The 12,880-nt window shown below is 36.9% G+C and overlaps 1 protein-coding gene across 2 annotated transcripts in view; it reads right to left on the bottom strand.

The window, feature by feature from the left end:
• Nucleotides 1–4,295: 4,295 nt before the first annotated feature.
• nck2b (NCK adaptor protein 2b) overlaps nucleotides 4,296–12,880 on the bottom strand; it is a 41,757-nt gene continuing 33,172 nt past the window's right edge. For both annotated transcript variants that reach the window (XM_055214226.2, XM_055214227.2), the window contains exons 3-4: nucleotides 5,639–6,360; nucleotides 4,296–5,352 (exon numbers count right to left, since the gene is read on the bottom strand). In XM_055214226.2, the coding sequence (XP_055070201.1) occupies nucleotides 5,158–5,352; nucleotides 5,639–6,360 (917 nt within the window). In that variant the 3' untranslated portion in view covers nucleotides 4,296–5,157. The remainder of the gene's footprint in view (nucleotides 5,353–5,638; nucleotides 6,361–12,880) is intronic.

Below are 12,880 nucleotides of genomic sequence, written 5' to 3'. Positions count from 1 at the left end.
TTAGGAAAGAAATGTATAATGAATGTGTGTTGTTTTGGAAGGATGTGGCACTAGGTTTTGTAGATTATGATACATCTAAAAGAAATCATTGTTTTATTATTAATCTGATATTGCTTATATTATATTGTTCCACATTCATAAATCTAAATACTTGAATGTAAAACCTCTTTTTCTTGTTTGTTTGAAAGAGTTTGAAAAATACCTTACTACGATACAATCAGAATGTCTGAGAACAAAAAAGCTTTAAAAACTATACCTGTATGTAATTCCTTTCCTTTTTTTGGATGTCTTATAGTTCTATTTATGAATAACCAGTGTTGGGGGTAACGCATTACAAGTAACTTGCATTGCGTAATTATATTACTTTTCTGAAGTAACAAGTAAAGTAACGCATTACTTTATAAATGTATACATTAATATTTGAGTTACTTTCAAAAAAAAAGTAATGTGAGTTACTTTTCAGTTTAATTAATGTGATAAAAAAATGATGTACTGAATTTAACTGAACTTATACCACAGGCCTGTTGAATGCTTTATTCTGATTGTTTGAGAAATGTTCCATGGGTGTTGATTATTTTTCTGTAAACTGCATACCTAACCTGTCAATTGTCTTAAAAATAGGCACCAGAGTGATGTTTGTGGTAACTGTTGTATGACAGGAATAATTGACTTTGGTCTTTTGAATTATAAGAAAAATGTTCTTATAATTCAACGCCCGTCATCAATTTCTTCCTTACGTATTAACACAGAATTATGCACTCTATGCGTCGCGGCTGAGTGGGAACAGTTTGAGTCAAAAACTGAGATGGCAGGCCAGCGCTCGACATTTTTCTGATGAAATATGCAGTTTCTGAATGCAATACTTCTCTGTCATAAAAACACCTGCAAAGCCTGAAAGGGATCAACCCTCAGCCAAGTAAGAAAAAGTAAAGCAAAAGTAACTTAAAAGTAACATAAGCATTACTTTCCATGAGAAGTAACTAAGTAACACAATTAGTTACTTTTTTTGGGAGTAACTTAATATTGAACCAGGTTGCAATATTATAATGCATTACTTTTAAAAGTAACTTTCCCCAACAATGTGAATAACACATTTAACTTATATTTCCTGCTCTGATTGTTTTATTTTTTGTTTTGTTTTTGGTACTCTTGTCGTTATCATTTGTCATTTTTTGCTCGGCCATCACTTGAGTCATGGAGACTTCAGTTAGGTCCTGGAAGCTCATGAGTCACTAAAATACATTGAATTAGACGCAAAGAGCTGTGATTTTTTTTTTATTAATAGTCATTGATTAACACTATTTCTATATCACACCAATATGTGTAATAGTATTGTTATGTAGTTTTATCAACAATGTTTTTTGACAAAAAAATCCACTAAAATGGGAAGATTACATGGTCAGCTGTTGGTATGTGCCTTGTTAACATGTTTTTACTTTGCATCCAACAACTTAAAAGCTTTAAATTGCATTACACTGTGTAGTATGTAAAAGCGTATAATGTTATGCATGTTTATGTATGTACAATTGTACAATTGACTGTGTGCTGTGTATATAAATCTTGTACTTATTTGATTTATAAATATACAAAGAACAACAACAAGACTAAGGCACTTTTTTATTTATTTTTTATAAATGATAATAATACCACTGCCTCAGTGTCGTTTTCTTTTTGTTGAGAATATGAGCATCTGATGGGAGATGCCATCTTCATCACTTTCATTAACTATTAATCCCTGAATGTATGCATTTTATTAATTTAAGTTATTAACAAATTATTTTATTTCATTTTATTTAATTAACCAGTACCAAAAACCACTCCACCCATATATTTTACGCATAAATATCATTTTTGAAAACGTCTTAAAACTTTCATCAAGTTCATCACATTCAGTCGTTTCTGCTGCAGCTCTATGGAGCTGACACTTCCGGGAACTCTTGAGAGGCCCGTCATTGCTGTAAAAAAAAACTCTTCTATAGTGAATGGAGTTGACGTAACTCTGTAACCAAAGGGCTCTGGGGTTTTTAACTTGAGTTGAACCCCCGGGCTCCATGAAGGTAATGGTAAAAAGGTAAAAGTTAAAAACTAAATATTTGCTTTTTATTAAATATAAATATCAGTTTTTATTCATATATGCAAATTTTGATTCTATTAAAAAAAATAATAACAACAAAATGTATATGTTTTTTTATACAGTGGACCAATAAATCCTCCAATAAATAAAGGTAAAGGTTAATTAAAAAAATGTTATTTAAAAAACCCGCACTGATTTAACAATGCTTGTACATCAAAACCAGTTGTTATACAGTATACCAATAAAATTCTGTATTTTAAAGCTTTCCAGATAGTCTTAGTGGGTACTACTTTGTTTGCAAAATGTTAACCTATAATTTGTCACAGCACGGCCATACAGTGGCCCTCTTGCGCTCTCTAGTGACGAGTACGTATATGAACAAAGACCACTATCATTTCAACAGCATGTGTCAAAACTGACCAGGACTTTGGGTAAGATGCCCCAGATATTCCTTTTTAAGAGTGATTCTCGCGAAATTAGACTTATGAGGTGTCATGAAACATTTTGATAAAAAAGTAAATGCAAAGTAAGAGTATCAAAATAAGAAGCATACAGTTACAAACATCTCTTCATGTACTATTTTGCACATGATTTCAAATGACATACAACCAATTTTGTTGTTTTTTCCACATTTAAGGGGGAAAATTTCATTACCGCAACGTGTCCATGACTGGATTTGGTTCGTTTGACATGGAAATATTTATAATAAAAAAATTAAAAGCTTCAGTGCATGTTATACTATAAACATTTACAGTAAAGAAACATGTGGTATTTGGTGATCATTGGTAAATGTAGAGACAATAATAAGGAATATAAATATGTCCAAGAAAAAATTTCTCATCCTCTGCAACAATTTCTTATCATTGTTTAAGCCCTCAATTAACTAACATTTTTTTTTATGGAAGAGACATAATTGACTGTGACACTCAAGATGGCTACCAGGTAAGCAGTTCTTATTTTTTCTCTCCAAATAAGAGTTGAAATATTTTTTGTCATAGTACCTAGACCAGTGGTTCCCAAACTTTTTCAGCGTGCGGCCCCCCTTGTGTACGGTGCATTTCGTTATATAGTCACGTATTTTTTTTAATTCTTTTTTTCGTGCCAGTATCACGACATTTCGTGGGGGTTTTTTCGTGATCGTATAACGAATTCCTGTTTTCGTGTGATTATCACGTATTGGTTACTCGACTGTTTTGTCCTATTTTCTTACCATTGTCGCTTCGTTTTAGGGTTAGATTTACATAAAATGACATCCCTAACCAAACCCAACTCTAACCCTAACGCCAGGCGATATATAAAAAAATTAACCAGAAAAAATAGTATAGATCAATATATAAAGTGACATTCTAATGCAAGCACCAAATCTAACCCTAAACCGAAGCGTCAATGGTTTAAAAATAGGACAAAACAGTCGAGTAACCAATACGTGATAAGCACACGAGAACAGGAATTCGTTATACGATCACGAAAAAACACGAAATTTCGTGATAATAACACGAAAAAAGAATAAAAAAAAATACGTGACTATATCACGAAACTTTGTGAGACTGGGTAGTCCTTCACAGGCCCCCCAAAGAAAATATGTGACAAAAAACTGTTCTAAAACTCAACATTTTAATTAAAAAACCATTAAATTATACAAAAAAGTAGTGCTTTTGGTTAGTAGCCTTATTTATTTTTTAGGTTTAATTACACAGAATTCATGATAAATTAATGTATTTCATAAAATGTCATAAAACTGGGGCCCCCTTGGCACCATCTCGCGGCCCCCCTGGGGCCCCGGCCCCCAGTTTGAAAACCACTGACCTAGACAACTTTTTAGTTCTCATTACCGAAACATGAGTTCGTAAATGCATATATTTATTGCAATATCATGTTGCGGTAATGATAATTTTTGATAATGATAATCTAAAATAATTCTATAGGAAATATTTTTTAAATCCTCTAAAAAAATGGTTATAATAAGTTCAGACCTTAATCTTATATGTGCAAAAAATGGCTTCAAGGGCTTTTAAAAAAAATCTGATGCTGGACACCTTCTAAGTCTGGATTTCGTGAGAATCACCCTTATAGATTATGACATGAACAACATATTACATGAAAAAAAGCCCAATAGGGTCATTATCAATAGGGTAAAAGATGGCTGTCAAAAACAATCACAATTAATTTTCCCTACTATTTCTGACAGTAGTTAAGCAATAAAAAAAACACAAAATGGACATTAATTTTGCAAAATGTTTAATTAAACAAAATTATATTAACATTTTGCACACAAATCTTGGTTGTGGAGCTCATTACATGACTTCTCAGCTCTTACCTCTCATTTAAATAAACATGGTATTAAATAACAATCCTCAGTAACATTCATTTCTTTTAGATTTTTACTAAAAGCTCGGAAACTAAATGATGAATGGACTCGTTCGTAAATGAGCAAAACCATAAACCTGAAATCGAAACTGTAATATATTGAAGTTATGTTGATACAGATCTAATCATTTCTCATCATAAAATGAGGTGAATATAGTTTTCTTATATAACAGATGAGCAGTGCTTTGAATGTGTGACGGTGGCACATTTGGTTAAGCATCTACAAAACATTCTTATAAAAGACAGACCTCCTGTTCACGTTTCAAAGTTCATCCACCAGGGGGAGACAAGTACCTGTCTGTCACCAACACTCTCTTTGGCAACTCCTATGTACATACAGTTTCCTGTAATTCCTCCTTGTCCGTATAAGAACCAGCGCTTTGAAGACTTGAGGATTGTGCTACTGAATCTTAAGTATCTCTGTATGACCAGTATTTATGAAGGCTTTTTATTTATGATCACTTGGCGATATTCATTATTCATAATCAAATACTAAAACAGTATGAAGACGCAGAGACAACGTAAACCTCAACGAAAAGAGGACACAATGCAGCATAACTCGAAATCTATGTGACCAGCGCTGTAGCAAAGTCTCTTCTTCTTTATCTCTCTGGTTGCTGGTGAGAAATGACCATTGAGTAGTTTCAGACATCACTTGGCTCAGTGTGAGGAGGTCAGATCTGGTCTGGCCCTAAGGCTCATTTTTGTGTGGAAGGTCACTGGAGGGCTTTGACAAGGTAAAGCTTCTCTCCATGTTCGCTCGTGAAGATGGGAGCTTTCTTGTAGTGCTCTAAAAGTTCATCCATAGTATTAAAGCGCCGTTGACCGATACAGTAGACTCCATTGGACAATTGCACCTTGAAGTGTTTGTTTTTCCCGACTGCTTTCAGGGACACGGAGAAATCACTCGGCTGGAAAGAAAGAGAAACATTTGTTAGTGAGCATGGGCGTAAAGGTGGCATTATAAAGCTGTCAGATAAAGCCATGCTCAAAACTCTCACTCAAAACACAGAAGGTACTGTTTTTAAATAAATGGCGCACTGTTTTGACACCCAATTAGACATTTTTAGACCCAATTACTTGAAATGGCGCTATAAATGTGCCACAGTAAATGCCACGTGTGTCACTAAATTGACTATTCACAACTACTGAAAGAAGTTATCTCGCCCCTCATTAAAAAAAAAACACCCAACTCACAGAGGACTCGCTGTCCCGCACGAGGAAGTCTCCCTCCACCCCTCTTTCATTCAGCGTGCACTCCGCCTGGTGCCTCGTAATGCCACCGTAGTACCAGTCCTGTCCTGCGAACAGCCCCGTTTGCGAAGGCCCCGTGTGGCTGTTTTGCTGAGAGTGGGAGCTCGATGCCGTTGACAAAGGCCCGTCGTTGAGCACAATCACATAGTTTTTCGGCACCAAGCCCACTTGCCCCCTGCAGTTCTTGCACTTCCACCATTCTGGGTCGTTCTCTGGCTTCTCCAGCACCTCCATCGTCTCGCCCTTCTCGAAGTTCAGCTCCTCGTCCGTGACGGAGCTAAAGGGGTACAGCGTCTGAACGGTATGAAGGACCTTAGGTGCCTGACCGTTACTGAGGCCCGGCCGCGAGGAGAAGACCACGGGCATTTCGGCCGACGTGTCCTCCACCTCATCTTCCTGGACGTAGTTTGAAGGGAACCAGCCCACCTGGCCGTTATAGCTGCCCTTCCACCAGCCGTCGCTGCACTTCTCCATCACCATCACTCGAGTGCCCTTAACCAGACTCAATTCATCCTCACGCTCCGCGTTGTAGGTGAACTTCACCACCGCAGGGGTGTTCAGGTCGTAGATCCGCTCGGCACCGCTCCCGTTGGACGAGTACTCATCCGTGCTGGGCGTGGGAGAGGCTTCCCGTGTGCTTGTCTTGCGTTTCGTTTTTCCCAGGCCTGACGGGAGAGAAATGGTTAGACATTAGATGCAGTCATTTGAAACATTTCAATGATCATAAGGAGTCAAAATGCAGGCCTGTTAAATAGAAGGGAATATCGATTAGCATTGTACGTTTGTCAATACTAATCATTTCCAAATGCATTATGATATTACTGCATTATTACCCAGAATCCTCATGCACAGATGTGGACAGTAGTATTTTTACTCCTTGAGTACACTTTCAAGTATCTTTTTACTGCGACAGGGCTACTACAGAAAATCTTAAACTCAATTACACTTTCAGTTAAATAAACTACTTAAAAATGTAGCAGATGTGAATCCTAAGTCTTGACCCATCATTCACCTGCTACGGGTGGCCTTTATGGCATGTCATTATAAAGCATGTAAATACCTTTGATTCAAACGTGTTCAGCATAAACACACATTTGCATGCATGCACGTGCGCACACACACACACACACACGATAGTACCCAGTAAGCAGTTTCCTTCCTGTGTGCACATGATCCATGCCTTTATATGCACTTCTCTGCACCCGAGTGCACACACTTCACTTTGCCTTTCTCACTAAATTCAACACACAAAAACAAAGCCCTCCACACCCCCCTCTCAATACACACCTGCAGAGCATACTGACCGACTTCCTCTGTGTTTTTGAAAGAATAGGAGGAGAGAAAGCAGATGAAAACAGAGTCACTTTTGCAAGGTTCTATCAATGTTGCTTTATTTCCCCAGAAACTATTGTATAAGACAATGCATCAATTGTTTGTTATTGACTATTTTATTATAATTATAAAGTCATTCACAAGTTGCTTATCACAGTAGTTAGAGAGTCAGTTCAAGTCTCATGGCCGGCAGGTTGCAACTTTGGTGGTGCCCATGAGCAAGGCACCTTAACCTAATTGCTCCCCGGGCGCTGCAGTGATAGCTGCCCAATGCTCTGGATGGGTGGGTGTGTGTTCATGACTTCACTGGGATGACTTAACCCATCACTCTGATGGGTTAAATGAAGGTCACATTTCGATTGTGCGTTGCATACTTGACAAGAATGTCACTTTTACTTAAGTTTGATGCTGTTGTTAGTGGCACAGAGATTACACAGCAGCTTTAATTATTTGATAACAGAAAGAAAAGGCAATTATCTACTAGCCTTTGTTCGATTTGGTTTCCTTTTCGTTTGAACACTTTGAGTTTTTTCAAAGAATTTAAAGATACAGATCTTTTTCTCTAGAAATGAGATGAAATAGACAAAGGCAGATATCAGTTTGCAGATGACATCACTCTTCTCGATAAAAACCTCAAAACAAATATCAAAATTACCCCATGATTTACTCACCCTTAAGCAAAGATACACATGTCCATTATCTTTCAGACGTACACATTTGGAGTTATTTTAGTAAATGTCTTTGATTCTCCAAGCATATAATGGGAGAAAACAAGGATCAGGGAACAACTTCTGACTATGAATTCCAAAAAGTGCATCCATCCTTCACAGAGGTAATTCACACAGCTCCAAGGGGTTAAAAAACGTCTTTTGCAGGCAATCGATGCGACATTGTGAAAAAAATCCATATTTTAAACTTTATAAATTATAATGACTAGCTTCTGGTAACGATGCCATCTTGGACATACGTGGAGTAACTGTGCAACGTACCCATGGCAACGAATGCTCACTAAGCTAAAACTCTAGCGTGAATCATGTAAGTCCAAAATGGCGCAGTTAAAGGAAGCTAGTTATTACAGTTTAGAAAGTTTGAAATCTGAAAAAAATTCGTCCAAAATCACATCAATTACCTGCAGAAGACCTTTATTAACCCCTTGGAGCCATGTGGATGACATCTGTGAAGGATAGGCCTGTCGCAATAATGACTACATCGACTTAGGTAAACATTGCACGATAGGTAAACATGACATCAGTAGTTTTTTGAGGCGATATATTACCATAGTCTTTACAGGTGTGTTTGTTTGCAAAAAATTAATGTCATTAAAATTTAGCTGATCGCGATTGCCTCGGTTACTTGTCTGTCTCAGGAAGAGAGAGAGAGAGACAGGGGGCGAGCGGACAGTGACAGGCGAAGAGAATCATACTTAAGCTGAAATTTCTGGTGAATACATACACTTTGAAACAATAAATCTGACTGGAATTGGATTTAAAGTTACAACACCCATATCCGAAGTGAGGATGGGAAATTGACGTAAACAAGCCAGCATCGCTACTCATCAAAATCAAAAATTGAGGCGATGAAAAGAGCTATACAAATTAAAAGTCATCTGAAACATAACCATAACATCTAGTGTTTAGATCTGTGGTGTAGCTATTATAAACGTGACTGCCCATTATGGTGCATACTCAATGCAATCAGAGTAAACACTCGTCTAAAGTAATAGAGGGTATGCAGGTGACGTCACCTTCAGTGAAAGTGACTACGGTTATGCCCACTGAGTGGCAAAAGAAAGTGCGGCAGCATTTGAGTACAGTGTGAAATCATTGAAAACACGGTGAAAACGCGTCTAAATGGGAACAGGCTGTTTGTTGTGCGATAGACTGTACTAACAGATTTAACAAGAATTGGGATCTGTCGTTTTACAGACTGCCAAATAACACCGAAAGGATAAGTAAATAGATTGTTCATGCCAACGTCCACTGACCACAGGTGGGTTGACAAGTTGCTAGGGTCACTATCAAGTTTTACTTTCTACTTAAAAGTATTTAACAGATGTTATCTCACTGCAAACTTTTAAATAAAACCTGAGAGCCCTGCATTCGCCACAACAAACTTGGTCAGACATTTAAGTTCATCACCTGATAGAACACAATAAGTATCAAAAGTCTGTTGATAATGCAAAACAGGCAAGACATTCAACCCTCACTCAACCATCCATGTCATGGTCTCATTTAACCACTTATTTTTGTATTGTTTATGTATACTTTCATTCTTTCTTGTTTGTTGCTTGATAAGAAAAGAAATCGGAAACCGGATCGGAATCGGCCAATTTCCTTGTTAAGAAAACCGGTATAAAAACCGGCCATGAAAAATCAAGATCGTGCATCCCTACTAATGTACCTAAGTATTGTCCACCTCTGCTATCAAGTCCAACTAAATTCAATTTAAGCTGATAATAGTCAGTTTTACTGGCATTTTCGCCACAGCACCTATGAAAGCCAGCCATTTTGTTAAACGTTTGCCACTCATCAGGGCGAGTTCCGGAGTGGTCATGTGGAAAAGTGAAGTCAATGTATTAACCCTGAGAAGCTGGGATTTATACTGAACAATCACAATTAGCTGTTTAAAATTTAAATGCATTTTATTTTATTTTATTTATTTATATTTTAAATATTTATAATAGTATTATGATTATTAGATTCCAATTTCATATTAATATTTAATATTTTTTCTCTTAATATTCCTAAAAAATCAAAGTTGTGTTCTTAGAAAGGATGTTCTTGCATTATTATGCTATTTTATTGTCTCTTATCAGTGACATAAAATGGTCTTAAAAAGACAATACTATATCAACAATTGCCATTATTTCTGGGGGAATTAACCAACCTATGAAAAGTAGCTAGCATGACAGGCCTAGTGAAGGATGAATGCATTTTTTTGGGTTTAAATACAGAAGTTGTTCCCTGATATCTACCATTATTTGAAAAGCAAGGACATTTACTAAAATAACTCCAAACGTGTTTGTCTGAAAGATGATGGACATGTTTATCTCGGATTGCTTGAGGGTGAGTAAATAATGGGTTAATTTTGATATTTAGATATATAGTGGTTTGCAAACTTTTCGGCGTTCTCCCCCTGGGAAAATTCATGACATAAAACAATCTCAAACTTAGAATTTGAATAAAAACATATTAAATGATACAATGTAGTGCTGTTGGTTAGTTTTATACGGTTTAATTTATGATAAATAACTGTATTTTATAAAATGTCAAAACTGGGGCCCCTGGCGCCATTTTGCGCCCTCCAGTTTGAGAACCACTGATTTAAGCAGTAAAGGGCTTTATATGCTGTGGCATGAGAAAGTGCTGGAACAAGAAAAAAGAGTGGGAATCTACTAAAGGCAGCAGCTTTAGGCTTTAAGGTCAAAGTTTTCCACAGAAACAGTTTCTCATGACAGCGGGACGCTGCTCTCACAGCTGGATTTCAGAGTCACACAAAGGTCACTGCGAAATGTTTTGGTCTTTTAACAGATTCATATTGTGAAACCAAAACTATAGAATACACACTTATATGGAGGTTCAGGTTTCGAGTTGGAATTATGCAAATTTAGTTTGTCGATTTAGTTTCTCAGGCAAACAAAATGCCACGTCTTATCAAACACTCCTGGTAACAAAAGTTAGTTTGTCCTCCCATTTGGGGCAGGCCGGAGAGACTGAGTCACTCTCCCGCTGTGTACAGTACATGCAAAACGATTGGCAAGCCTGTAGCTCTGCGCGTCTGTCTGTCATTTCATTGCTTATTGTACATTCAAACTTAATGCCTGAAAGGACAACATTTTTTTGTCGTCATCATGCTGACTTTCCAGTCGGGCCAATTACCTGGCAAACATAATAATGCCAAACCAGTTTGTTTATCAGCTGTACATCTATTTTAATCTTATGTTTATTAAAACTTTTCTTATAAGCAATCTTCCCCCGATTTTACAATTTGACTGCCGTGATTGATGGACTTTAATGTGATATGAATAACTTTTTTTATGGCTACAAATTAAATGCCGATTCATCAGAGAGCGTGTGTCATACAACCAGAGGTTAAAGGGTGTGTGTAAAGGAAAAGGCAAACTTCAATCACGCATGTCCCGGCAGGAGTGTACAGAACAAACCGCTCTTTCAACAGAGGAAAACATGGGTGGGAAAATTAACCTTTACCTCAGGCTGTTTTTGCAAAATGCTGAAATGGAGATTTTAACTGTGATGCTATTTACAAATGTGCACAGTATTTCACAAAGAATGTGCCTGAAAACATCAGAGATCATCCAAACGTAGTAAAATGGGTTTATATGTCATAATTGACTATTTTCCTCAACTGGTAGACTATTGCATTAGCAGTGTAAAAAGTTAAAGGTTTGATCCTAGGGAACATGAACAGTGATAGAAGTTGCTTTGGATGGAAGCATAAACCACATGCATAAATGTAATGTAATGTTAATGCAGGAAGAACTTTTCATGAAACAGGACATTCTGCGTTTTACATAAAATGAAAGTTAACATTCAAATATTTAATTTAGGTATGAGTCTCAATAAGGAAAGTACCTTCATTCAATGCCTTCGGGTAGTGACTTCAGTCATTAGGCTAATAGAGTGCCACAGGAATGACGTGCTTTTGTAAAAAAAAAAGCAAGCAATTTTGCACTTCCTGTTCCATCGTGCCAAGGTCAATGGGATTTTGGTTATACTCATTAAAGAAGATCTTGGGTTAACATAAGCCCAAGATGTTTTCACGTTTTATACTATGACATGAAGCACACCAGTAATACCTCACTTGTAACTTTTTTTAAACCTTTAAACAGTCACTCCACTTTTTTGAAATGCTAATGCTAATTTTACAGCTCCCCAGAGTTAAACATTAGATTTTGACAGTTTTGGAATCCATTCAGCCGATCTCCGGGTCTGGCGGTACCACTTTTAGCATAGCTTAGCATAAGCCATTGAATTTGATTAGACCATTTAGCATTGCGCTCAAAAAAGAGTTTTGATATTTTTCCTATTTAAAACTAGACTCTTCTGTAGTTACATCGTGTACTAAGACCGATGAAAAATTAAAAGATTTTCTAGGCCGATATGGCTAGGAACTATACTTTTGTTTTGGCGTAATAATCAAAGACTTTGGTGCCGTAACATGGCTGCAGGAGACGCAATGATATAATGCAGTGCCCGAAAATAGTCCCCTGCTATTAAAAGTTTCCAAGGGGACTATTTTTAGATGCTGTGTAACAGCATTGTGCCTCTTTAAAAGGGCGGTTGCTAACAAGGTGCTACATGGGACTACAGACTTTGTGGGGTACTTTAAACGTCATCACGCATAAATATCTCAAAAACAATGGAACATGGGCACCATGATCAAAAAAAAGATTCATCCACAAAGTATTTCCTTAACAGGGACCATCTTTTTAAATGTTTAATGAAGTTTGAAAAAGCTGTCGGAAGCTTGGTGGTGATGACGTTGATGTAGTCTGCTTGTAGCCTTATGTTTGATTTTTATTTCTAGTAAACGCATTTAGACTTCAAATTCATAAAAGTTGTGTTCATCTGTGAAGATTATATTGCCAGACAAAATGTGTTTCATAAACTTTTATTAAACACAGCTTATTTTTGCGATAATCCAAAAGTCTATGGAAAACGAATGCGCTTTTTGGCGAGGGAACCAGTGTCTCGCTAACTTCCAGGTTGGCCTACAAATACACATTATCCTCTTTTCAGCACTCTATTTACACTAATCTGACAAACGCCAGCAAACTCATTCATTCTAAATCTGAAAGTTGCTCGGAATAGTGTAAATTAGTCTATAAGAACA

Source organism: Misgurnus anguillicaudatus, chromosome 8 (assembly GCF_027580225.2).
Source record: "Misgurnus anguillicaudatus chromosome 8, ASM2758022v2, whole genome shotgun sequence".
Lineage (NCBI taxonomy): Eukaryota > Metazoa > Chordata > Actinopteri > Cypriniformes > Cobitidae > Misgurnus > Misgurnus anguillicaudatus.
This window is presented reverse-complemented; position numbering and strand designations above follow the sequence as displayed.